Source organism: Chenopodium quinoa, unplaced genomic scaffold, assembly GCF_001683475.1.
Source record: "Chenopodium quinoa cultivar QQ74 unplaced genomic scaffold, ASM168347v1, whole genome shotgun sequence".
Taxonomy (NCBI): domain Eukaryota; kingdom Viridiplantae; phylum Streptophyta; class Magnoliopsida; order Caryophyllales; family Amaranthaceae; genus Chenopodium; species Chenopodium quinoa.
Window position 1 is genome coordinate 584,427 of NW_018745470.1, and position 25,932 is coordinate 610,358.

The 25,932-nt window shown below is 35.5% G+C and overlaps 1 protein-coding gene across 1 annotated transcript; it reads left to right on the forward strand.

Moving 5' to 3' along the window:
• The first annotated feature begins 11,339 nt into the window (after positions 1 to 11,339).
• Positions 11,340 to 15,949, forward strand: LOC110715057 (protopanaxadiol 6-hydroxylase-like). The gene is made up of 3 exons (XM_021893629.1): positions 11,340 to 12,289; positions 12,888 to 13,075; positions 15,526 to 15,949. The coding sequence occupies exons 1-3, from the start codon at positions 11,368 to 11,370 to the stop codon at positions 15,820 to 15,822; spliced, it is 1,407 nt and encodes a 468-aa protein (XP_021749321.1). The 5' UTR covers positions 11,340 to 11,367; the 3' UTR covers positions 15,823 to 15,949.
• The last annotated feature ends 9,983 nt before the right edge of the window (positions 15,950 to 25,932 follow it).

Genomic DNA, 25,932 nt, shown 5'->3' on the forward strand with positions numbered 1-25,932 from the left:
TCGATATTGGATTGTCAGTAGGCTTGAACTTTGGAATATCAGCAGTGGAGAACTTTTCAGGGAGTCTGTCCTTCACATCCAAAGGAGTGGGAGGCCGTTTCACATAAGTGAAATCCTCAGAAATCTTACTCATTTGTTCCTTCAGTTTGTCAAGGGTGGAAACAGTGACCTTGTTTTGTTCCATGGTAGTGACCGTAGTGGTAAGGGTTTGCAGCATGGCAGACAATGCCTCGATGGATTTGTTGATGTTCTCAATATCTTCTTTAGTGGCCATTGAACGGTGATGAGTAATGGAGATGGCAAAGTTCTCTTTGAACGCCTATTATATCTGAGAGATTGTTGCGGTAATGACTCAAACCGTATTAATCTATCCCTGTTCCTTGACAAAGTACTGTGAAATAAAATAATTCACTTAATTGTTTGACTCATTGCTCAAGATAGGAAAGGGAGGAAAAATATAGACATTTGAAAACAGGTAAGAAAACTCCACTCGTTTTTTTATTATGACGAAAAAAGGGAGCATGAACCTAATATACGATCATAAACGACCTGGTGCACGACTCGAGTCGGAACATAAAGAAAGTGTGTGGACTATACTTGACTCGTGAGTGACTAAGTGATGTTATAATACTCGTGGTATGATCGTATGGCTAGACATTTGAACAATAACCAAAATGACTAACGCGAGGACCAAATTAACACGGAAGACTTAAAAAAGCTGACTAGACTTATTTCAAGGGCACCGTGACACTGAAAACTGTACCGTGTCACGTGACAAGCTGCCGTGACGCGGTGGTTTTTTTTTTTTTTTGGGAAATCTACCGTGCCACGGTGGAAATTGCCGTGACACGGTGAACTTTCCGTGCCACGTGGGATTTTTTTTTTTTTTTTTTTGGAAATCCACCGTGTCGCGGTAGAAATTTGTCGTGACACGGTAGAGTTTCTCGTGGCGCGGCATACTTTTTTTTTTTGTTGCAGGTCCACCGCGCCACGGTGGACTGTGCCGTGACACGGTGGAGTTTCCCGTGGCGCGGTAAACATTCCCGTGCCACGGTGAATGCTGACGTGGCACGGGTTTTTTTTTTTTTTTTTTTTTTTTGGAAATCCACCGTGTCATGGTGAAAATTTTCCGTGACACGGTAGGGTTTACCCTGGCGCGGCAGATTTTTTTTTTTTTTTTTGCTGCAGGTCCACTACGCCACGGTGGACTGTGCCGTGACACGGTGGACAATCCCGTGTCGTGGCAACCCTTCCTTTTTTTTTTTTTTTGCTAATTACTAAGTGAGTACGGTCCATTGGCAATCGTTAGTCATAAAATAATCCACCATAGACAAAGAAAGATTGTTAAGGTTAGGATCAAAATAACCAAACATAAAACACGTAGGCACAATGATGCAAATAATAGTTCGCAACCTAAGGCCAAGTTCTATGTTCGAATATGGTCAAGTTTATTTGGTGTCAATAGGGTACCATGGTTAAGAGTTTGGACGCGTTAGCTAGGCAGCCTCCCTTGAGGGTGTATGCCAACGGGCGACTCCGCGAGTTCGTGATGAAATCGAACTCGACTCCATGGTTTAGGTGGATTTAATAACTCGAATGAACCCTTATTTCCATGAGTGTTTTTGGGTTGATAGAGCTTAAATCCCCCGGGGCTAAGACGTATGTAGAACACATACGTTTTTTTCAGAAAAATCGAAGGAAGTTGACTGTGAGAAGAGAAAATAAGCCACCGGACTGATTTTAGGACTGCCGTGACACGGCAAAAATTCCCGTGCCACGGTACTGCACACCGTCAGACGGTGCACAGTACCGTGACTCGGCAGATTTTGCCGTGGCACGGTAGTCAGAAAATCTGAATGGTGCCCTGTTTTCCTTCGTACGCAATCAAGTTATTCAATTTTTCCTACGGGACAGACCTAAATGCGACGTTAAAACATCTATGCATATGCAAAAATGCCAAATTAATCACAGGAATATTATTTTCAAGAATCTTTCAAGTCTCATCCACTCATCTTAATGAAATACCGATCACTCAAATCAATAAATAATCAAGAATCCTCCCCAGTGGAGTCGCCAAATTGTAGGCTTCGTTCGAATTGCGCCTACGTAAAAGCATGTGGTGAATATGCTTGGTACTCATAGGAAGTGGGAATTGACAAGGAAAGTAGGGAGCCGCCAACAAGTTTTTAAGGAACTTGTAAACTGTTCACGGACCATAAAAAGGCAACCACGAATAAGGGACAACAAAGGCAACAACGATTGACCCGTGAAGGTTACACCCCATTCATAATCCATGAGATTACTAACTCCATATGGTTCGGAACCACAAAAGGAGGATCGGGGATGATGGTACGAAGTGAGTCATGGAGTCATATTCGCCCGTATTGGCCTCTACTCGATTCTTATAGTGAAAAGTGATTCCTGCGATCTCAAAGGCATACAAACAAAGACTCAATTTGTTCCAAACTATTATTAAGCTAAATTGGTTGAATACTAATGCAACACATAATTTTAAAAAATCGTGATCACTTGATTAAACAATAAGATTAAAAAGGAACCTAAACCGGTTGTCCAAATTATCTTATTAGGCGTTATTTTCAATTACATATTCCTTTTAAACATGCAATATGGTGACCAAAATAATAATAGAATAACAACAATATTGGAAGCAATTTAACAATAATAGTGTTAGTCAAATCAAATATAAAATAACCTAATCATGACGCTAGCAATATTAAAATAAAATAAGAATAATTAAATTGATTAATTACTCACATTCTACGCGTTCCTTTAAATTGCTACATCATGAATAAACTTTTAGTACCTTCAATAAAAATATAAAGAAAATGGAAATTAAATTAAATTAAAAGTAGAGTTAATTTGGTCCAAACCCTCAGTTATTTATACTTCTCACGCCTTGGTTTAAGGACGGAACCTCGGGTTTAGTATAGACTCCTTGGAGTGCTTAAGGGAATAATGGTGTAATTAGGAAGATAGGTTTAAGGCTTAGAATATGAGAGAGAGAGAGAGAGAGAGAGAAAAATGATTTTTGGTGTCAAAGAGAGAAAGAGACAAGGATTTGATCATCAAGCTTGTTGATCATTGAAAAAGGGGAGATATGACCTCTATTTATAGAGAAAAGAAGAAGGGTCAAAAAATTAAGATAAGATCCGAATTAAATCGAAATAAAACTCGATAGACAGCAGTTTTTGCAGTTTTTGTTTTTATCATATCTTTTGATCCAGAAATTGGAATAAGATGAATAAGATATCGTTGGAAGGCTCTTGAAGTCTAATTTCTAACCCAATTAGAATTAGATTAAAATATTTTTTAGAATAAAAAATATGGCCGAAATAGTGAGACGGCGTCAGTTTTAGATAGAGTTTGACATTTTATTCATATCTTTTCTGTTATAGCTTGGAATTGATATTAAAATATATAATTGGAAAGATAATTTCAAGGGCTATCCAACCATATAAAATTTGGATAAAAACTATGAGGCACAAAAATAATATCTGTCTATCTTTGAACGTCTTTCAATTCGGATAAAATTAGGATTTTCAAAAAGAAAAGTTTTATTCAATTTCAAATTCTTTAATCTTATCTTTTCAAAAAGGATAATTAAGATCTTTTAGAAATTATAGAAGCTTTCAATTAATCCTAATTATTTTAGGAATAGGATTAAATAATTTGGACCCTCCACATGATCATTGGATCGTAGGTAAGGTGGGTAAGGTTCGGTTTGGGCTCAGTTTAATATTTTGGCCATAACTTATTCGTTATAACTCGGATTTGGGTTTATAATATATCGTTGGAAAGAACTTTTCAAGCCCCATCCAACTATTCAATTATTGGACCCAGATTATGGACCAAAATAAACTGGATCAAACGTTTTTATAAAAAGGACACGAAATGAATGATTTTAAAGGACACGAAATGAATTATTTTGGGTTTAAAGGCACGAAAAGAGGAAAATAAGTTATGTTTTGGGGAAATGGGCTAAGAATTGGGTTGGTTTATGAAATGAAAATATGGATTTAAGAACTCCAAAAATTAAATACTCAACCCGACCAATAATGGCGGTGAAAGGTTGTTCATCATCGGGTTTGGTTTTGGGGAGACATTTTTAGGTGTTTACAGGTCATTAATTACAAACTGTGTAATTAAATAGAATACAAGGAGCAACATGGTTTTCTAAAATGGATTGTAAGAGTGGCTACTGGCAAATTAAAATGGAAGAAGAAAGCATTCCTTTAACTGCATTTAGTGCCCCTCAAGGGCATTATGAATGGCTATTAATGCCTTTTGGATTACAAAAATGCTCCACAAATATTCCAGAAAAGAATGGATAATATTTTTAGAGAACTTAATCATTGTTGTTTGGTCTATATAGATGATATCCTAATATTCTCAAAAGATTTAGAACAACATAAGAATGATCTTAAAGCAGTAACTCAAAAATGTGCAGAGCACGGTATAATCCTTGGAAAAGAAGATCTCGAGATGGTTTAATTTAAAGTTTTCATGTAGCAGTTCGAAGGTTCCTAATGTACGAAGTGATGGTCATTATCCTGAGGCTCATTCCTGATATTCAGGATATAATACTAAATAAAATAAAAGATAATAATTTTAAGTTCTGGTATGATCTACTTGTATCAAGGTCATACAAGATGTATGATGTTTATGATCTATGGGGAAGTAGAAAAATATTCAACACCAATTCCAAAGTGGGTACTGTGTCAATTCATCCACATACACCGGAATGGAGGGCACCTTATGTAGCAGAGCACTATAGAGCTTGGGATTATGGGATGGTTCATAGTATTGTACCATTTCCTGATAATAATACTACGTCCCTTGATAAGCTCACGAAATTCTAGAAGTATGTTTTTAGAAGAATTTATGAAGCAACAAGATATAAAGGAAGAGTTGAACAAGTCCAAGTGTAAAGTGCAAACATTGAAATAGTTGAAGGAAAAATTAACTCTCCGCATTTTCTGATCATATTTGAAGACGTTCATTGCAAACTCAAATATCCAATCTAACAGAGACCAGTAAAAGATCCTACAGAAGCAAGAGCTTATGGATTTTTCTATGTTGCTCAGTATCTTAACCAGTTCATAGCCTTAAAAGAAAAACCACCAATCATAATACATGTGGGAAATACTACTATAGTAGCACCAGAATGGTTAAGAAACTATTTAGAAGAAGGAGTATTACATGGTGAATCAGTGTATGATTATCTCGAACAAGTTGAAGTTGGGAGATATTTATCCTTAGAGGGAAAAGAGCATTTACTGGAGATCTTTGTCACATGGGATGAATCCTATGCTTCTAAATGTGTGATAGATCTAGGTATGATGGAGTAAGGACAACAATGGCAGTCTACAAGATATGATGGAGTCCTGAGCCCACACCTGCAATTATGTATTCTACTTTTACTGTTGTAGCACGTTTTATTTGTTTTAAAGAATCTTTAGAAAAGCAGTGAACGATATTCACTTGCTGAGTCATGATTTTCTATAAGCCATAGAAAGTGTCGGTGACTTTTGTGAGCCTTACCCTATATAAAGGGCATTAGGCAAAGAAGTGAAGGCAGAGTTGGAAGAGTTAGCTAGAGAATTTCTTAGAAAGCATTAGAGAGTCCTCTAGAGATAAATACTCTTCAGAGACAGATTGGTTCCCCATCTCTCTTAAAGTAGAGAAAACTTTAGTTTAGCTTATGTTTGTTTAAGCTTTCAGTTTGTGTGTTTGTTGTAATATATGAGTGTTGTAATCTTTTCAAATTAAATAAAATTTTCGTTCAAGAAGGGAAAGTTATCCCCTTGAACCTTATATATCAAATGAGTTATCTTTCTGTTTAGTTCCATCATAAACACAGTAAGGATTGTCTAATTAGAGATTACGGTCTAAGGTAGGAAACGAATTAGATCTGTGCTGAGCCTGATCTAAGGGAGACATGGTTTGGGTTAGCTACCTTGGTAAAGCCGGAAGCTCAAAACGCCGGAGGTTCCATTGTCGACTAAGTTAAGGTATTGGTCAAAACTCTCTAGTTAAATAACTATTATTGTGAAGCATGGTGGATTTTAAACTGTTAAAATAATTTGATTTGATGTATAAGTAGTAGAGCTCAATACGAGTCGGCAAAGGGTGTATGACCACTCTCTTCACTTCTTCCCTTTGCCTTAACTTTTCTTCTATTATATATATTTATTTTTTTTACGTCATACCTGCTATACTTTGAGTGACATAACTTTTTACTTGAGTCAAATGTTACACACTTTTCACTCCTGGCCGAGTGAATTTTGATTGTAGGTTCTTTTCTACAACCTTACTCGGACAGGACATAAATGGGCTTTTGCCGAGCGAATTTCTTTTCAAGCTTCTTTCCTATAATGCTACTCAAACGATGCTTTCTAATTAAAATTATCTTGTCTTTTAAGTGAGCTACCCCTAAGCCAGCGAGGAAGCGGCCGTTGCCTGCTTGAAAGGGCGATGAGTCGTCCAAGTCTCGCAAGGTTTCGGCGCCCAAAACGCCGGCGGCCAAGGCAAGGTCGCGGGTTGCGTCGGTGCAACCTAAAGAAGAGCAACCCCAGCTGGTACTTAGTGGGGACTCTAAGCCCTCGGAGCCACCATCGTCCGAGGTGGCCCAAAACGAGCCCGTCCAAAAGGAAGACGGGGAAGCGCCTTCCCTTGAGAACGCGGCCGGCCAAGACTCAACTCCGCATGTTGAGTATTTGGGAACTAAGCCTTTAGGTTCCCAAGCTGAGGGAGAGCTGCCATCTCGGCCGAAGACGGGCGAGCAGCTTCGCCAACACCTCCTCCTGACAGGCGTCCGCAACCCCTCCATTTCTCAGAAGGTATTTGTTCACTTTGTCTTTTTCCCTTCCGACTTTTTCCTTTTCAAAATTCTAACTTATTTTTGTTTTGTAGAAACTTTTGAGGATATGGCCGTTCGACTCCCTGGGTCCTCTCTGACTGGGGTCAAACGAAAGGTCATCTGGGATGATATTCAAAAGGTCGTCCCGGCCGAGACGTAGGGCAAGTTTCGAGGAATCCATAATGGGCACCTCGGTCCAATGATCAACATATGCGTTGAGGTATAACTTTATTCCTTTGGCAAATACTTAGCCAATTTTCTCCTATACTCATTTTATAATCATATTTTCCATTTATCCGCGGCTTCTCTTTAGGCTCTTTGCCTTCCAAGACTGGCATCCTCGGCTGCGCTGCAAGATTCAGGCAGAGTGGGATGACCTCAGGCGGCTTCAAGACTAAACAATGGCCTACTGCCCTGGAGAAACGTAATCATGAGACGCCTATAAACGCCTTGTCTGAGAAGGAAGCCCGGCAAACTGAGGACATTGTCAAGATTGGTGATGCTCTCAAACTAGAGAGGCTGGCCAACGAGTATCTTACTAAGGAAAGGGACGAGGCGGTCAGCTTGGCAGCCAGCAGGCGGCCGAAGCCTCTAAGAAGCTGAGGTCTGAGCTGGAGACCAACAGGAAGGCCTTGAACACAGCTCTTCAGGCTGCGGACGAGAGCAACCAAGAGGCCGAGCGGCTGAGAAAGGAGATAGAGGAGCTGAAAAGTCAACTAAGTGCACGTGCTTTAAGGCCAATTCTTCCAGCCGACGTCGTCCGCATCGAACAATTGGCCCTTACTCGCCTCGAGAATCGCTTTGAGGATGCCTTTGCCATGATGGTGGAACCATACGAGCACGCTTATTACCATGAGCGGTTCACCAGAAGGCTAGACTTCCTCACCATGAAGGAAGAGTGCGAGGCCGTAGGCCTGCCCTTCTCTCCCTTTGCCGAAACTCCTTCCTACAGCAAAGGCGAAGCTGAGGGAGATGAGGAAGAGATGGCCGAGGATGAGGCCGTCCAAGCTGATAATGCGGCCAATGCCGAGGTAGCCAATGCTGATGGTGGTGGCGATGATGCGGCCGAGTGAGGAGCCCTCTTCTGCAGCTTGTTTAAGCTTTTATGTCTTAAACTTTTTTCTTCTACTTATGTTAAAAAATTTCTACTTTTTTTTAATGTCGCCTGTTTTGAGCGGTCTTTATAAAAATATTTTTCCGCCTTTTGAGCGATTTTTTAATTATGCTTACTTTGCCGCCTTCTGAGCGGTTTTCTGCATTTTTGTACTTAGCAATTTTATTCATTTTTTTCTTTTTATATATATGCTTAATGCTTTTGCGTACGAATACTGGGGGTATGCCCCTTTATTCGGCGGTTTGCCTAGTCCAAATTCTGAGTGATACCTTGAAGGGTATGACTTTTAGTAAGTTAATCAAATCATATATAATGATTTCCCTTGGACTAGGTGAACGCCGAATTAACTTTAGGTATATGGCCGTTGTGTTGGCTTTGATTGAGTCTTCTGTTGAAGCTATCGATCGGACGGACCCAAGAAATTCCAAGTATTATCTCAACTTGTAAATTCCTATTTATTGGGCAAGTTCGCCTAGGAAGCCTTTGCCCTGGACGGGCAACTCGTGCTTTAAACAAACTTTTAACTTCCCTTTTGGTCTTGTGTTCGACCTGGAGGGGAAGAACAGTAAGGCTGGCCCTTAGGCTAATTGGCCGAGTGGCTGATTGATAAAGTGGCTGAACAAAGTATGCCCTTGCTACACCCTGTAGTCGGAAAAAACCTACCCTTTGAGATCTGAACAGTTCTAGAGCAATTCCACTCTTCGGGTTCGGGTGCACGAATTACGGGGAAAGTTGCATTAAACTTGGGGGGGCGTGCGTCATTAGGAAACCTGTACCGGTGGTGGCGTATTTCGTTTCTAAGGCAGTGGATTATTGTTCCACGGCGCGACTGTGAGTTTGAGATGTTCAATCAAGTATTTTCCCTTTCATCTTCTCTATTTTTGTTATTGGAATCGACAGGTATTTTATCAAAAATAACGATTACTTTGTACTTTATATATAAAATAAAAATTTTAAATTATATACTAAGCTTGTATATTGCTTCCTCGATAAAAAGAGAAAAATAAAGAATGATACTTTAAAATATATATGCATGACTTTGAAAATCAATTAAGTCCTTTATTGTTCAATATCTTTGTTTAAATTATAGACTTAGATTTTCATGGTCTATCGATTACTAAATATTGTTATTTACCTAAACCATTTAAAAAAAATTACGTAATAGAGGGAAATTGCAGAATATTGGGTATATTAAATCGAGTCATAGGTTTTTTGCTCCTATGCATTCCCTTGTATAATAGATATACAAATAAATTAAATACTACCTCCGGTTTTAATTACTCGCAACAAAGGAGTATTATTTGTGAGACATAAATATTCCATTGTTGCGAGTAATAAAAAGGGGAGGTATTAGTTTATTAGATTCGAATTATGAATGTGGGTGGGATATGAAGTGGAAAATAGGATTATTATTTATTATTGTCATATATATATAAATATATATATATATATATATATATATATATATTTTGGTGTTCTACCCGGTTCACCCACTACTAAAATTCGGTCAAATTGCGACCGTTTTTTTTATGACCGTCATCAAAACGGTCGCAAAATATGAAATATGCGATCGTCTGAGACGTAGTCGCAATTTGGTAACCGTTTTTTTATAGCGGTCGTAAATTTGCGACCATTTTTTGGCTTTTTAACTATCGCAAGTTAATTTGAACATTTTTTAAAAAAAATTAAATTAAAAAATCCCTTTGCGACCGCCAAAAACGGTCGTAATTTGCGGTCGTTTCTTAAACGGTCGCAAATTTGTGACCGTCTTAACCGGTCGCAAAGGGTTTTATTTTAAAAAAAACGTGTATAAAAAAGCAATTCACCCTAACCCTAATGTTGACTTTACCCCCTTACGCCGCTCTCATCCTTCTCTCTTTTCTCTTTCCTTCTCTTTATTATTTCTCATCTTTCTTCTCTCTCGTCCCTTCTCCTTCCTTTCTCTTTCCTCATCCTCCATCTATTTCCTAAGAATTGAAGAATCAAAAGTTGAAAAATCCGCTTCTCGTGAAGTATTTTTCCTCTACGCTTCTCATTCAAGCTTTGGCTCAAATAGGAAGCTTCGCTTGTGGTGTTGATGCCAACACTTGCTCTCTCCTCCGTGTGCTCGTCATGACTGCACACTCGAGCCACCGTCACGACCTCCACCATCACAAGAAAAAACCTAAAACAAGTCAAGGTTTTCTAGATTTGATATTTAAATTAGGTAGATTGTAGATTGTTTTGGGTTAGAGGTGTTTGGTGGGTAAAGGTGGTTTCGGGTGATAGGCGGTTGGTGGTTATGGGTTGAGGGTTTTTCGGGTGAGAGACGGTTGGTGGTTGCGTGTTGAGGTTGTTTCGAGTGAGAGCCGGCGGGTTGAGGTGAAGTGGCGATGGTGGCTGTTTGGGTGGGCGACCATGGTGGGTCAGTGTTGTTTAGGGTGGTGGTGGTGGTTTGGGTGGGAAGTGATGGTGGTGGGTAGTAGCGTTGGGTATAGTTGGTTTGGGTGGTGGGATCGTTGGGTGCGGGGTACAGGATGTTGGTGGGTTTTTTCTTTTTTCTTCTTTGTTTTTTTTAAAACATTTTAGCGACTGCCTTTGACCGTCGCTAATTCTCAAATTTGCGACTGCTTATAAAAATGGTCTTAAAATTTAATTTTTGCGACCGTTTACCTAACGGTCGTTGAAAATATTAAAAACGGTTGCAAAAAATCTGCGACGTCAAACGGTCGTTATTATTGTTTTCTGCGACCATGTAAATAACGACCACCATGTTATGACCGTTGACGGTCGCAATTATTTTCAACGACAGTTTTTGCTATTTTCAACGACCGTCAGAGGCGGTCTCAATTTGGCCGAATTTTAGTAGTGGCCTTTTGGGTTAATCTGGATTCGGGGATCAAAGCTGAGTGGTGAGGTTCCAGTCCCCTGCCAATGTTGCAGCAGATCGAACACGAGTTCTCCCTAACAACTGTAGTCCCAATCACCATTACACCAACAGGCAATTGGTATATTTTCATATATTAGAATATTATTATCAGACATATTAGATTCACGGTGAATCTAGTCTCATGCAAAACTTTCTTTAATATTATTGTGTAAATTTGCTTTCTAAGTTAGTAAATGAATTGTCAATAGTTAATTAAATTTTTTTTTTCTCATTTTGTTAAGGTCTATCAATCTTGATATTTCATTAATGGCAAATCCATTTTATATATTTAAAAAAAAAAAAAAAATAGAGGGCTATTTTAAGCGTTCCGCAAGTTGGACACGTAGTTTTTAGTCTTCCCTACCACTTCTTCAAATCACTTAAATAATAGTAGATACAAGTAGATCACATGCATGCATGTATTCATATTCCTCAACTGTAAAAGAAGATCACAACTATTCACAGATGGCTTTAACCATTATTTTGTTAAGCTTTGCTTTAACGCTCTTCTTCATACTTGTTTTCCGTAACATAAACTCCCGTCCAAGCTCAAGGCTTCCACCGGGTAATACCGGATGGCCGATACTCGGAGAAACCTTGAGTTACATCCCAAATCCGGCTAAATTTATGAGAGATCGAATGAAAATGCACTCCCATGACATCTTCCAAACGTCGTTGGCGGGGGAGAAAATGGCCATTTTTTGTGGTGCATTGGGCAACAAGTTCATTTATTCAAATGAATCAAAATTCAAGATGTGGTTACCACGTACAGTTATAGATATCCTAGCTTTGACGAACATTGATACTAGCTCCCCACCATGGAAGCTATTCGACGAACACCTACATAAGTTCCTTAGGCTCGAGTCGATGCAAAATTACGTGCCAATTATGGATACTAAGGTACGCGAGCATTTAGAGATTCATTGGATGCCTTTTAACCAAGTAAAAGTTCTACCACTATCGAAAGAGTTTACTATATCCTTTTTTTGCCATTTGATTTTGAACATCTATGATAGTGATCAAGTTAAAGAATTGGCTACGCCCTACTATGACTTGGTCAAGGGACTAATGTCAGTGCCTATAAATCTTCCGGGGACCACATACAACCGTGCTATAAACGCATCGAAATTTATAAGAGAAAAATTACTAGAATTAGTTAGTGAAAGAAAAAAGGTGGTCTTAGCAAAGAAAGATCATGTAAATGTTGATTTTTTGGGAGGTTTGCTTAGGGCATCAATTGAAGGCAGTGACATTATAAGTGAAATGGAGTTAGTTGGCAAGATTATAGCACTCTTGTTTGCTGCTTTCCATACTACAAGCAACACCATTACATTCTTAATGGCTCATCTTGCTGAATATCCTGACGTTTACGAAAAAGTTTTACAAGGTACGTGCTACTTTTATGAATTGTGCTTATAGAAAGTTATTGACGAACAAGGCCTACAACCATATAACACTATAAAACTGCTAGAATATTATAATTTAACAAATATTGAGCAATGATTATATTTACATTTGTCAAAAATGTTTTATGAGGTTAATTATCGATTTATACCATTTGATTTGATATAGGCATATAGCTAGTCACCTGTCACTTATTGAAATAAAGAATAGTTGCTTCGTTTTTTAATAGTTGCAACACACATTTTTCACGATATTTAAGAAATGTGGGGTTCACATGGTATAATACACTCTAAAATAGGATGAATGGTTGTTGAGAATATAAATTAGTGGGCCATGTACTTTAAATAATGGAAATAATATAGTTTTTTTTCCTAAAATAACTTTCCATTTACTTATAGTGTGTTGTAAGTATTATGACATTTCTACTTTAGGAAAGTGTTGTAAGTATTAAAAAACGAAGGAAGTATTAGTTATCAAATTTGATGTACTCCGTAAACTTGAATAATAACTTTAAAAGTCTAACATAGCATATTTATTATTTTCAAATTTAGTTGTACTCACACACATTTGATATGTGTTAGAACAATTGGAGATTGCACAATCAAAAGAAAAAGGGGAGCTACTAAATTGGAAGGACATTCAGAAAATGAAGTACTCGTGGAATGTGGTTTGTGAATCGATGAGACTTAAGCCACCCGGCCTCGGAGGTTTTAGGGAGGCTTCCACGGACATCCATTACGGTGGCTACACAGTTCCAAAGGGTTGGAAGGTATGTATGAAAATCAAATATTGTTCTTTATATATCGTGCTACTACACAAATTGTTACCATTTTCTAATGAGAAATTACACTATATATGTACAAGTGTACAACTCTAAACATATCTAATCTATTAAGAATGCCTACTAGTGGACCAAAAAATGCCCATGGTAAAAAATTGAGGTTTAAAAAAATGCTCATACACTACATCAATGACAAAATGAGGAAGTACTAAGGGAGGTTAGTTATGCATTTGCAAATGCAAAACAACTACTAAAATATTAAAAAGCACATGGGGTGAAAGAAAGGAGGAGAGAGATGGGTAAGTGGGGCCACTTTTTAAATGTACCGTTAAAAGCTTAGATAACATCATTGACTGTGTATTGATACTATTTCTATACGTAGTGAGTACTATTAAATGAATATATAGTACCACTACATACATAAATAGTATCACTGAAATGTTCAATGATACCATTTAATCATCTAGTGATACAATTGATCACCCAGTGGTACTAATCTAAATTCAGAAATGTATTTACGTGAAATGACCTTCATGCCCATCGTTATGCATTTACTCATACATAACTAACCTCCTTTTGGAAGGCCTCGCCAGAGAATTGTAAAATACCCATGGGTATTTTTATATTTCTTCTCAAACTTTGGGAAAATAAAGTTCTGACCAATACAATTTTTTTTTTTTATAAAAAACTTGGGTCCCACAAAAACTGTATGCTTTTAATTTTTTTTGCTGAGCACCACGCAAAATGAAGAGTTTAAAGGAAGTCATAGCTGAGCCAATCCTCAAAATGCATGCAACGTTTGTAAAGTGACGGCTCAAACAAAAAAAAATAAAAAAATAAAAAAAATAAAAAAATTACTAAGTATTTGTAATTGCAGCTCTTCCTCTGGATTTCTTACGTCACCATTGTCATTGTTGTTATTAATGTATTATCTGTTGACCTTATTTTTAGTTATTTTAGGTGTAATAATTTCAGCTTTAATAAGTTTTGATAAGGGTTATCCAAGTATAAATTATAATAAAAAATAAGTTTTAATAAGTTCAGGTAAGTTCAGATAAGTTTATATAATGTTTTTTTTTTTTTTTTTTTTTTGTGCAAGTTTTATTATTGGTGTTGTTCAGGAAAAATTTAGGAAAAATTGTCTGGAATAATCTTACCTTTGGGTGTCCGCCAAAAAATAATCCCAACTTCGAATTATTTTTAAATAATCCGACCTTTATACCCAATTCGCTTAAATTGATCCAAACCGGTCATGTAAGTTGATATAACAAGTTATCAGACACGTGGCGGATTGTGATTGGTAAGAAAAATAAAAACAAATTACAATAAATAATAAGATTGTCAAATAATAAATAAACCAAAAAAAAAACTAAAAAAGAAAATTGAAAAATAAAAAATTTAACCACCTCCCACATTAGCCATTGCCAGCCCCCTCTCTCTATCAACGGTCGACCGGCTGTCGACCGTCGATAAATTCCCTCCCCCGTAACCGGTGACCATATCCCCTCCTTTTTCCCAATCCCCGTAACTAAACCCAAACCCGAAAACCACCTAATTAAATGAGGGGAGGGGGAAGTTTTCGATAGGGGAAAGGGGAATATGGGTTTGTATCGAACTATCAAGGTGGGGTCGGGGAAGCCAAAATGGGTAAAAGGGAGGGTTGGGTGACGATTCAGGTGGGGGTGGGGGAAATGGGTGGTGTCGGGGAAGCGTCAGAGGAAACCAATTGAAATGGAGGTGATCGTCGGCGTCAGGGATGAAGGTGATTGCCGGCGTCGGCCGCTGGCAAGGGATGTGGGGAATAGGGTGGCTGGGCTTTTTTTTTTAATAATTTGTTTATTTAATATAATTATAGTTAAATACTAAATTTTTAATTTTTGGACAAATCAAGTTGTGACATGTGTACATTAAACTTAATAAATAAAAATAACCTCTTCAACCGGTTACTGGTCACTCGGGACTATATTGAGCGGATTAGAAATAAAGATCGGATTATTTCTTAGTTTTCAGACATACTTTTTCCGTTTTAAATTAGACTTAGACTTTTGACATTATTTATAAACTTTGCTTTAACTATTATATGTGATTTATAGATTAAAATAAAAAAAAAAGGTAGTCTTGAAATCCTGTTAGATCTATTTGAATGTATACTTATTAATTTAAATTCAATTTTAAGTATTATTTTTTTTTACAATAGTATGATTAAGATGTTTTTAATTTATTTGAATTTTTTGCACTGACAAACGTAATAAAAGAAACACATCATCTAATTTAGAATGGAGAAAGTAAAATATATCATTGATTTATACTTTTTCTTATGAGTTGGCTTGTAGGAACAGAAGAAAAGACCGACAAATTATGATAATGTTTTTGTTAAATACACAGTACATAAAATTATAATTAGTCATTCTTATGATTTTATCTTGTATGAAATCTAGGTTCATTGGTCAGTTTATTCAACACACATGGATCCGGTACATTTTCCAGAACCAGAGAAATTCGACCCATCACGATTCGGAGAGAAACAAGGCCGTGGTATATATGTACCTTTTGGATCAGGACCTCATATGTGTTGTGGAAGAGAGTATGCTCGAATTAAGGTTCTCATTTTCCTACATAACATAGTAACTCGATTTAGACTTTCAAAAGCCAACCCAAATGAAAGGGTAATCTATACTCCAGATCCAGTCTTTGTTAATGGCCTACGTATCAACCTTCATTCTCAAAAGGAATAAGAAAAGGATGATATGTAGTTAAAAATGTTTTTCATTTGATTGTTGTAATAGTTTTCTCAATTAACATACTCTTTCCTATGATTCTCATAAGAAAAATGGTATTATTAATCTCAACTTTATAAAAGTTAAACCGTGTTTTTATAAGCGGCCATATAGTGTTGTCAGCCACACAAAAAATGCACTGTTATTCCAAATGGTTAAACTTTAAATGCTCATTGTATGAGCTGAGTTTTTTTTAAAGGTTTGTTAGGGTATATTATTTTCTAATACTTCTTCCGTATTTTTAAGTGTCGCACTTTTCAAAAGCGGCTTTTTTTTTAAAAAGTAAACCTCACTCATAAGCTATACCCCACTTATATATTACTTTATTTGGTTAAAAAAAAACCTTATATGTATATATACAGGAGGGATCCAGTGAGAATAAGTCGATATGTGAGAATTCATACTTATATGAGAACTGATTTATAATTTAGAACACCTGAGTACAAATTTAGAACATGCAACTCAAATTTAAATTTAGAACATATGAGTAATAATTTAGAACATCTGTATGAGTAATAATTTAGAACATCTGATTTAAGAATTAGAACATGTGAGTAAAAATTTAAAAGAATCTGCTTTATGAAATTTAGAACATCTGATTTATGAATTAGAACATGTGAGTAAAATTTTTAAAAAAATCTGCTTTATGAAATTTAGAACATCTGATTTAATATTTAGAACATGTGAATAAGAATTTAGAACACCTGGTATTAAATATAGAAAATGAGAGTAAAGATGTAGAACATATGAGTAAAAATTTAGAACATGAGAGTAAAAATTGGAACATATGCTTTCAAATGTAGAACATATAACTATAAATCTTAGAACACGCGCACGTTTTAAAATTTAGAACATATAAATTAATATTTAGAAATAAGTCATTCAGAATTTATAACATTTAACTTAACTAATTTATGGTTTAGAACATGTGAGTACTAATTTAGAACATCTGATTTAATTTATTATACTTGGGAAAAAGTTTAGAACATTATATTTAAAATTTAGAACACACAAGTAAAAATTTAGAACATATGAGTAAAAATTTAGAACATAAAAAGTGTTCTCACATAAGTAGAATTCTCACAACTTAAAAAGAGGGAGTATGTGTAACTATAGTATCTCATATATTGCCATTAATGGACCATTGTCCACTTTTTCCCCTCCATGTATGGCAAATCATACATATTCTATGAAATTTTGCACCCATTCCATGTATGGCAAACCAATTATTGCTAATAGATGATGATAATGAATCATCGCCTAATGGAATTATTAACAATTAATAATATTAACAATAGCCGCTAACAAATAAATCAGCTAACAAACCACACCAAATAATAAATCAATGATAGGACAAAACAGAGCAGAGCAGATTTCAGTAGCGCAGAACAGGGCTGCACTTCCACACATTACGGAACAAAGTAGAGAAAATTTTAACAGGGTAGAACAGAGCAAGACAAAGCTAGCAGAGCAAGCAGCTCTAGAGAATGGGGCTCAAACATCTCCTATCAATTAATGCAAATAATTTAATCAGCTAACAATAGCTGCTCCATATGTAAGTGAGGATCTGGAGACAAAAAGGGGATGAGGGATGGAAACTCGGTAGTGTGACTTGAGACACAACTTTAAATAAAAAGTAAAATTACAAATGAATAATGTCAAAATCATGAAATAAAGTAACTTCTTTAAAAAGACATTTAAAAAATAATATTTTGTGAGCAGTGAAGAGTCATAAAAAACTAAGTGCAAAGTGATGTTAGGGTCTTTTTGGAATTTTGAAGTAAACTCTTTCTCTCTAACTTACTAACGGGTTTGGCAATATTTCATATATAACATGATATCAGACAGTGGCGGATCCAGGATTTCGGGTCAGGGGTAGCATATGATTAAAAAAAAATTAGTCGAAAAAACTATGTTAGTTTTTTATCTAATGCGTTTTGACTTTTTTTTATCATTCACATGCATCACTTTAACTAATATTGGTGTTTTACATGTACGATTAAATTATAAAATGTGGGCTTTATGTAGAGATTTGCGGGCGATGAATAACAAGTCCCATAAATATGGGTATTCAGCTTGTTATAATTGTCTCATCAACGTATAGTTTTATTTTCTTCTATCAACGTTTACATTATTGACATTATTAGTTTAGTAAAAATTTTATGTTTGCATATGTGTCAATCATACCGAGTAGGAGTAATTATTAACCATTAAATTTTAAATAATTATTGTTCTTACAAATAATTTATATTTTTTGTATCAAAATACTACAATCAAATCCCGTCAAAAAAAAAATTACAATCAAATTTTGTGTTGTATATAAGAAAATTGATTATCACATAGGATTATATAGTGCATTTAAATGTTGAATAAATTTTATTTACTAATATAAAACTAAAATTTTTTTATAGTTGGGCATTAGAAAACATGTTATTTCATAAATTAACGGGAAGATTCTCAATTAATAGAGGAAGTATTCCAAATAATAAAGTTTGTCAATAACGGGAGTACTTTAAAATTAAAGCTAGTTCAAGTGTGTAAAACTGTAAATTAGAGCTAGAAAAGTCTACAGTAAGCATTCTTAAAGTTAAAGCCCCAAAAAATAGAATAGAGAAAAAAAACCAAAAACAAAAAACAAAACAAAAAATTAGTTGAGATAGGGAATCAAACCCTGACCCTTTAAACAATTTGCCACCTCTTCACCAGTGGCGGATCCAGGATTTGATTAATAGGTTGTCCCATCATCGTCCATCGACCACATATAATATCAAAAAATAGTCAAAGCTTGTATCATCGTCCATCGACCTTGTACTATACAAAACCTGAACTCTAAACTAAATCCCTGAAAGATCTCAACCTAAGTGTTCAACAATCAACACAAACTTGAATACACCTTTTTCGGGGTCTATGTCAATGCAAATCTACTTCCCTTGTACGGTATACATGGTCTCATGACAATTAGTCAATGTTTGTTCAAATAAATCTCGTGCTTTAAAACTCCAAGTTACCAGCATATATTCTACCTCAAAGCTCAGAAAGTCAGAAGCATTCATATCTATAAACATCATTTTCTATGGATGGCAAGCATTACCATTTGAACTAAAGTAATTTAAATGAACTCTATAAGACACTCCCATACAGTCACAGGAGAATTGTGCATAAGTCATTGAACAATGCTACCAAGACAAAGTTCACCCCTATTGGCCCTATTCAATCATCAACAATCACCAATCCTTGATCAACTACCCATTAAGCTATAAAAATAACCCCTTTACACACATCTTATGCTAGGACTGGTCATAATTTAATTAGGAAGCTCAATTCAGCAAGCTATAGTTCATGTCAACTTACAATCAAAAACTCAGAAAAATAATCCAATCTAAGTAATAAAGGATGCTCTAGAAATGAGTCAATGCTAGTGAGTTTCTCAAAATTAGGAACTCAGCGGGCACTACATTGTCAATGCTCTATTTCTTAATATCTTCAAATTTCTGGAGCGTTCATCTTAAATTAAACCAGAAAATAAACATTAAGATATTTTGTCTCAGGTAATCGTACAGGGCTAAAGTAAACATTGCCCTCCTACATATCCAATCAGAGACTAGAAACTTCTTACCATAAATAAAGCTAGGTTCTGATCGAGCTTCTTCTACAATAAGACTCCAAGCAAAAGCACACCTGCAACTATCTCAATTAAGAGCTACTTAATATTCAGGTCTTAGTTGGGTATGTTTCTGGCCCCTGCTTCTACAAAGAGTAGGCACTGCACGAGCACGACGTGACAGTGGAGGAGGAGGATTTAGAGTAGGCACTTTTTTAGTAAAAAAACTTGAAATATCTTGAGTTATTTTTCTTTTCATTCTGAAATTGAAGTTAGGTTGAATTAGATAAATCATACAAGTAGGGTTCTCTCAAGGTTATTAAAACTAATAATATCATCAAAAAAACGCCCATTAACCTCAATTTCAGTCCACCCTTCAACCCCAAATCTCCAAATTAGCAATCACCATTCTCAATAGCTAATAAGCAAGTTTGACAACTATTATCATTTATCAATTAAACAGAAATAATTCTATAAGTCTATAATAGGGCTCAAATGGTCAAATATCCGGCCATAACTCACATTCACAAATCACAAATTCACAACATTCAAGCTCTAATCAAGTGACGATAATCAAGTCATAACATTCAAGCTTTTTATAAAGTCATACAAATAATCAAGCACTAATCAAATCAAGAAATTTCACCCAAAAAAAAAAAAAAAAAAAAAAAAAAACTCATACACTGTCACACTGATATAGTGATATTAAACATACTGATAATTTTGATTTAAACATTTAAATTGATGATTTCATATAGAAATATAGAATCTAATCTCTATAATCTTATTGCAATGTAATTATATAAATTAAAAGTTTAAAACTAACCTAAAAAAAAATCGAATTTGGGGAGCCACTGCACGAGCACGACGCTAACAAACTCACAGACGGATTGACGATTTGACGGACGCCTCACTCATACCTGGCGGAGAAGCACGAAAAGGCTGCCGGGCTGCCGGCGAGGCGGCGATACGGTGAACGGCGACGGGGCTTGGGTAATTGGGTGACTTTGAGACTTAGGGTTTCAATTTGGGGGAATTGGGGATTTGGGGATATTTTAAATCGTGAAATTGTGAAAGTGAGGTTGTAAAGCCCAAAAAAAAAAAAAAAAGTTTGAGAGTAATGGGAGTCGAACCCGTATCTCATATGTGGTAGGATGGGGAACAAACCACCAGACTACAAGCTAAAACTCTTGATACTTAGTTTTTTTTTTTTTTTATGGAAAATAATAGGTTGTCCGCGGACCCACTATGACTACACGTGGGTCCGCCACTGCTCTTCACACAAATCATACCACCAACTCACCAAGGCAGCGCTGATTATACTAAACAAAAGGGCCGAACAATAATATTTATACTATACTTTTATAGAGCTTAGTTTAACAATTTTTTTTTTAGGGGTAGCATGTGTTACCCCTTGTTCCTCTTTAGATCCGCCAGTGATATCAGAGCCAGCGTGACAAAATTAAGTTATAGGTTCAAATAATAATAATAAAAATAATAACAATAATAGTAATAATAATAATAATAAAAAATTATTATTATTATTATTATTATTATATAATAAATTAAAAATTACGGCTATTTCACCAAATGCTACTGAACACCTTAATAATTCACCAAATGCCATCAAGGTTTTCAAAATTTGCTAAATGCCACCGATTTTTTTAAAAATTCACCGAGTGCCATTAATGACTAACGGCCGTTAACCCCATTAGTCATTAGGGTTTAATCATGACACATGTCATGATATGATTAGTTCTTTTAAAACAATAACATTGTTTCTCAAATTTCGTGACGAAAATTGTTCGGGTAAAGTTTTAGGGGTTATTTTAACCCTTTATGGGTCCAAACTAAGCTCGTAATTGGCAAAAATATATATATAACATAATGCTTTATTTTGGTCCTTTACGTTTTTTTTGCTAATCCCGAACTTAATTTGGACCCATAAAGCGTCAAAATAACCTCCTTAATCTTACCCGATCATTTTTCATGGTTAAAAAATAATGATACGCTAATCGAGATATTTTTTCGACATACAAACCGGGGCATTTTCATTATATTTTTTTTGCCAATCCGAGCTTAATTTGAACCCATAAAGGGTCAAAGTAACCCCCAAAACTTTATCCAAATATTTTTCGTCACGAAAATCAAGAAACAATGTTTTTTTAAAAAAGAACCAATCATATCATGACATGTGTCATGATTAAACCCTAATGACTAACAGAGTTAACGACCGTTAGTCATTAATGGCACTCCGTGAACTTTTTTAAAAAGTCGGTGGCATTTGGTGAATTTTGAAAACCATGATGGTATTTGGTGAATTATAAAGTATTTAGTGGCATTTAATGAAATAGCCGTAAAAATTACACAAGGTATCTTTTTCTTTACATATATCGGTGGACATAAGTGCCTAGGTGGGTCCTCTTATTACGAGTAAATAGTAAATTATATACTTCCTCTGTTCTTTTTTACTTGACCTATTTCTTTTATCACGCTTGCCAATGCAAAACTGTAATAGTCAATAACTTTAATTCTCCATAATTAAAAAATATAAAAGTTATATATTATGATAATACTTATTGAGACGAATTCAAAATGATCCAACATAAAAATGTTTTTCCTTACATATTATTTACAAAACACGGTCAAAGGATGGGTGGTGAATAGTGTAAAAGTCAAAGTGGGTCAAGTAAAAAAGAATGGAGGAACTACTTCGTACTACAATTTTGGGGTAACTGTTTGAATTCTGTATATGCACAAATAATGCAACCATAATTGAACTATGACATCAATTGACACATAATTATTATATCACATACTACCTCCGCATATTATTTGCAACGATTATACATTTTTTTTCTCTTTATTTTATGTCAAATCGTTGCAAATAATATGAAACAGAGGTAGTATATTTTTTAATTCATAACACTACCATCGTTTTTTAAAAATATTATGTAGTGTAAGAATTTTATTTTTAAAATTCATAATTAGTTTATACATTTTCCTTTTCGTTGAATAGAAATTTTATTAATTATTTATGTATTGAATGTTTAATCTAACTTTCGTTTTTTTTAAATAAAAAAGGTAAATTTATTGTTATTAATAGTTAATGAAATATAACGCACACATCTTGATTTATTAATTAAATAAAAAGAAAATATAGGCTGGAAAGATTTTTACCACATACTATTATTCTTATTAAATATTAATTATTATTATTAAATATTAATTATTATTATAATAATTCAATATTAAGTATTAATTTTAAGTAGAGCAGAGCAGATTGAAACAGAGCAGAGCAGATTTTAGCAAAGCAAAGCAAAGCAGAGCAGATTTCAGCAGAGCAGAGCATAGCAAAGCAGCTCTAAAGAACGGGACCTTAGGTTCGGCTGTTTTTTTTTTTTTAATTTTGTTTTTAATTATAAGTTTACTGATTATTGTCCTGTCAAAAAAAAAAGTTTACTGATTATTGTCCTGTCAAAAAAAAAAAAGTTTACTGATTATTGTACAATAGTTATTACGGTCTATTAAAAAAAAAAAGTTATTACGGAGTACTATATACTTGCGGTATGTGAATTTATCTTTTAATTGATAGCTTTAAATTCCATTATTTAAAAGCACACCCCATGTTTGTTGACCCATGAGGTCCTGACCCCTTACATTAAAGATCAAAGTGTATCTCTAGTTGATTTTTATGAATGCACTGTCATACTTAAATAGTCAGCATAGTTGGTGTGTGAATACTCTGTATTTTGTGGATATTGTGGTCATTTTTTTGTAGAGCTCATATACATTATATTATGTGCCCACGCACTCATCTAATTGCTCTACATAATTTACTAACAACAGCTACATAAAGCTATACATAGGACTGTCCATACTAGCCCATGTGTCATATCAACCTGTTTAATTCACCGTTATTTGTTTTATGTTGTTTTAAAACAGAAAACCAAAAGCAGAAAATAACAAGATTTAAAGAAGTTGTTTTCGCTTTTTCTACTGTCAGTTTTTTATAATTATTAAGATTTAAAGAAGTTTGATTAATTTTTGAAAAACAAAAAATAAAAAAACAGAAAATACAGCGATACCAAACGACCTTTTTAAAGTTAATTTATTTTTACTTTGTGAATAAATTATAGTTTTGAATAAAATACTTAATAACAACAAGAAATTTAGTATATTATAGTTTGTACTACTGTTGAAACTATAATATACTATATTTTATAAATTAAAATGACAAATCGAAAGAAACAATTAAAACCATTACGATTCAAAACTATAAATTACTGATAAAATGAAGAAAAAACAGTAAAACACTACTCAAATCAGACATATCTAAATCATGTTCATCATACAGGAAAGCAATCTATATATTACGACTAAGTCTAATTGATGTCAAGAATAAAATGTACTTAGAAGTGTTTCGGTCAAGATCCGACAACCCGAATCCGAGTTCCAAAAGCCCGAGCCTGAGACCCGTGAAGCTTCTATCGTTCGATTGAGAACCTACACAGAGAACAGAGATTAGCTAACCCCCGGGATGGATCTGGGAAAAACCACTCCGATGACAAAGTCAGAGAGAGAAAGAGAGAGTAATAAATTCTACCTTAATTATGGGATAAAACCTGATTATTTATAGCACTTCCAAATGACAGGTGGCCACATGACATGCAAACTATCTCACGCCAAGTGTCAAATTGCTGCTGCCACGCACCGACCACTGACAAGCCGACATGTCTGCTTTTTGCATGGCTATCTACCGATATGTTTGACAGTTGCTGAGGATCCGTACATGTTCTTATTAAGATATCGACAGTGCTTATGATATCGGCAGTTGATGAGGTTCTCTGTGCTGATAACGACATCCAGTGGTACGATAAGATATTGGCATACCTCCTTTACGGGGCGCTACAGAATGATAAAGGAGAACCTAGAAAGTTGAGAAAAGATAGTGTGTGGTTCATCATGCACCGTGGGCAGTTATACAAGAGGGGATTCTCATTGCCGTTACAAAGGTGCATAACGGACTATGAATCCGCAAGACTCATTGAGGAAATACACGAGGGAACTTGTGGAAACCACCTCGGCGCCCGAGCTCTATCTAGAGAAGCAATTAGAAGGGGGTATTATTGGCCGACAATGAATGAAGAAGCCTACCTCTCAATATGTGAAGAAATATCAAAAGTTTGCTCCAGCTATCAACCTACCCCCAAATGACCTAATGCCGATACTTAATCCAGTTCCCTTTGCATAATGGGGGATGGATATAGTAGGGTCTTTCCCATAGACAACATGATGAAGGAAGTTCCTCCTTGTCGGCAAAGATTACTTCACAAAGTGGATAAAGGTTGAACCAATATCAAAGATATTAGCGTTTGAGGTAAAGAAGTTTATTTGGAAGAATATTTTCACAAGGTTTGGATTGCCAATGGCAATGGTTTTTGATCACGGATCACATTTTGACTGTAAGCCGGTAAAAGATCTTCTGGCTATGTACACGGTAAAATTTGCGTACGCAACAGTATGTCATCCACATTCAAACGGCCAGGCTGAGGCGGCAAATAATCAGATCATAACGGCAATAAAAAAGAAAATAGAGGATCCAAAAGGGTTATGGGTTGATCTTATACCTGAAATACTATGGGCAAACCGGACAACGATCAGGGAAGCAACAAGCGAATCCCCTTTCAGATCAACTTAGTCTTTGGGATAGACGCAGTGGTACCAGCAGAAGTGGGATTAACGACATTCAAGATTCAACATTATTATGAAGAGTAGAATGATCTGCTCCTGAGGCATCAACTAGATTTTCGGCCAGAGTTACAAGAGAAAGCGGCAGTTAAATTAGCAGCTTACAAAGACATAATTTCAAGGGCATACAATAAAAGGGTCAACCATCATCCTCTGGGTACAGGAGACTTGTTGTTGCGAAGAAAAGCGGCAACAGGAAAGGGGAATGAAGATGGAAAGTTAACGGCAAACTGGGTAGGCCCATATTGGATTAGAGATACGATGATGCAAGGGTTGTATTACTTAGAGACAATGGATGGAAAACCATTGAAGAATGTCTAGAATGCAGCGGTACGGTGCTTAAGAAATATTATGTCTAAAATATTATATAAGTATACAACTAATGTTGGTATATAAATATGTAAACGATGTCAGCCATGAATGAAAGGAAATTATTCTCTATTGCGCAAGTAACAGGCATCCTCCACTTAATAGGACATCGTTAAGTCGGAGGGACAACTTAAAATCGCTTTCGTGAAGTTAGCGCACTTGCAACCTGATCAGTTGTGTTTGGGTCCAATTTAGTCAAAATTGGGCCTGAGCACTAAATGATCCAATTAAAAGCCCAAGGTCAAGGTTCAACTCTCCAATTGCTCAAAAGTCAAAAGTCAGCCCACAAAGTAAGCCAATTGGGCTAAAGCCCAACCTCTCCAAGTATGATGAGGTATAAAAGCCAT

Excerpts from the sequence above, each read along its gene's own strand:
- LOC110715057 (XM_021893629.1), top strand. The coding sequence starts at position 11,368 with ATGGCTTTAACCATTATTTTGTTAAGCTTTGCTTTAACGCTCTTCTTC. Across the intron at positions 12,290-12,887 it reads TTACGAAAAAGTTTTACAAG|AACAATTGGAGATTGCACAA; the intron begins GTACGTGCTACT and ends GATATGTGTTAG. Across the intron at positions 13,076-15,525 it reads CAGTTCCAAAGGGTTGGAAG|GTTCATTGGTCAGTTTATTC; the intron begins GTATGTATGAAA and ends TATGAAATCTAG.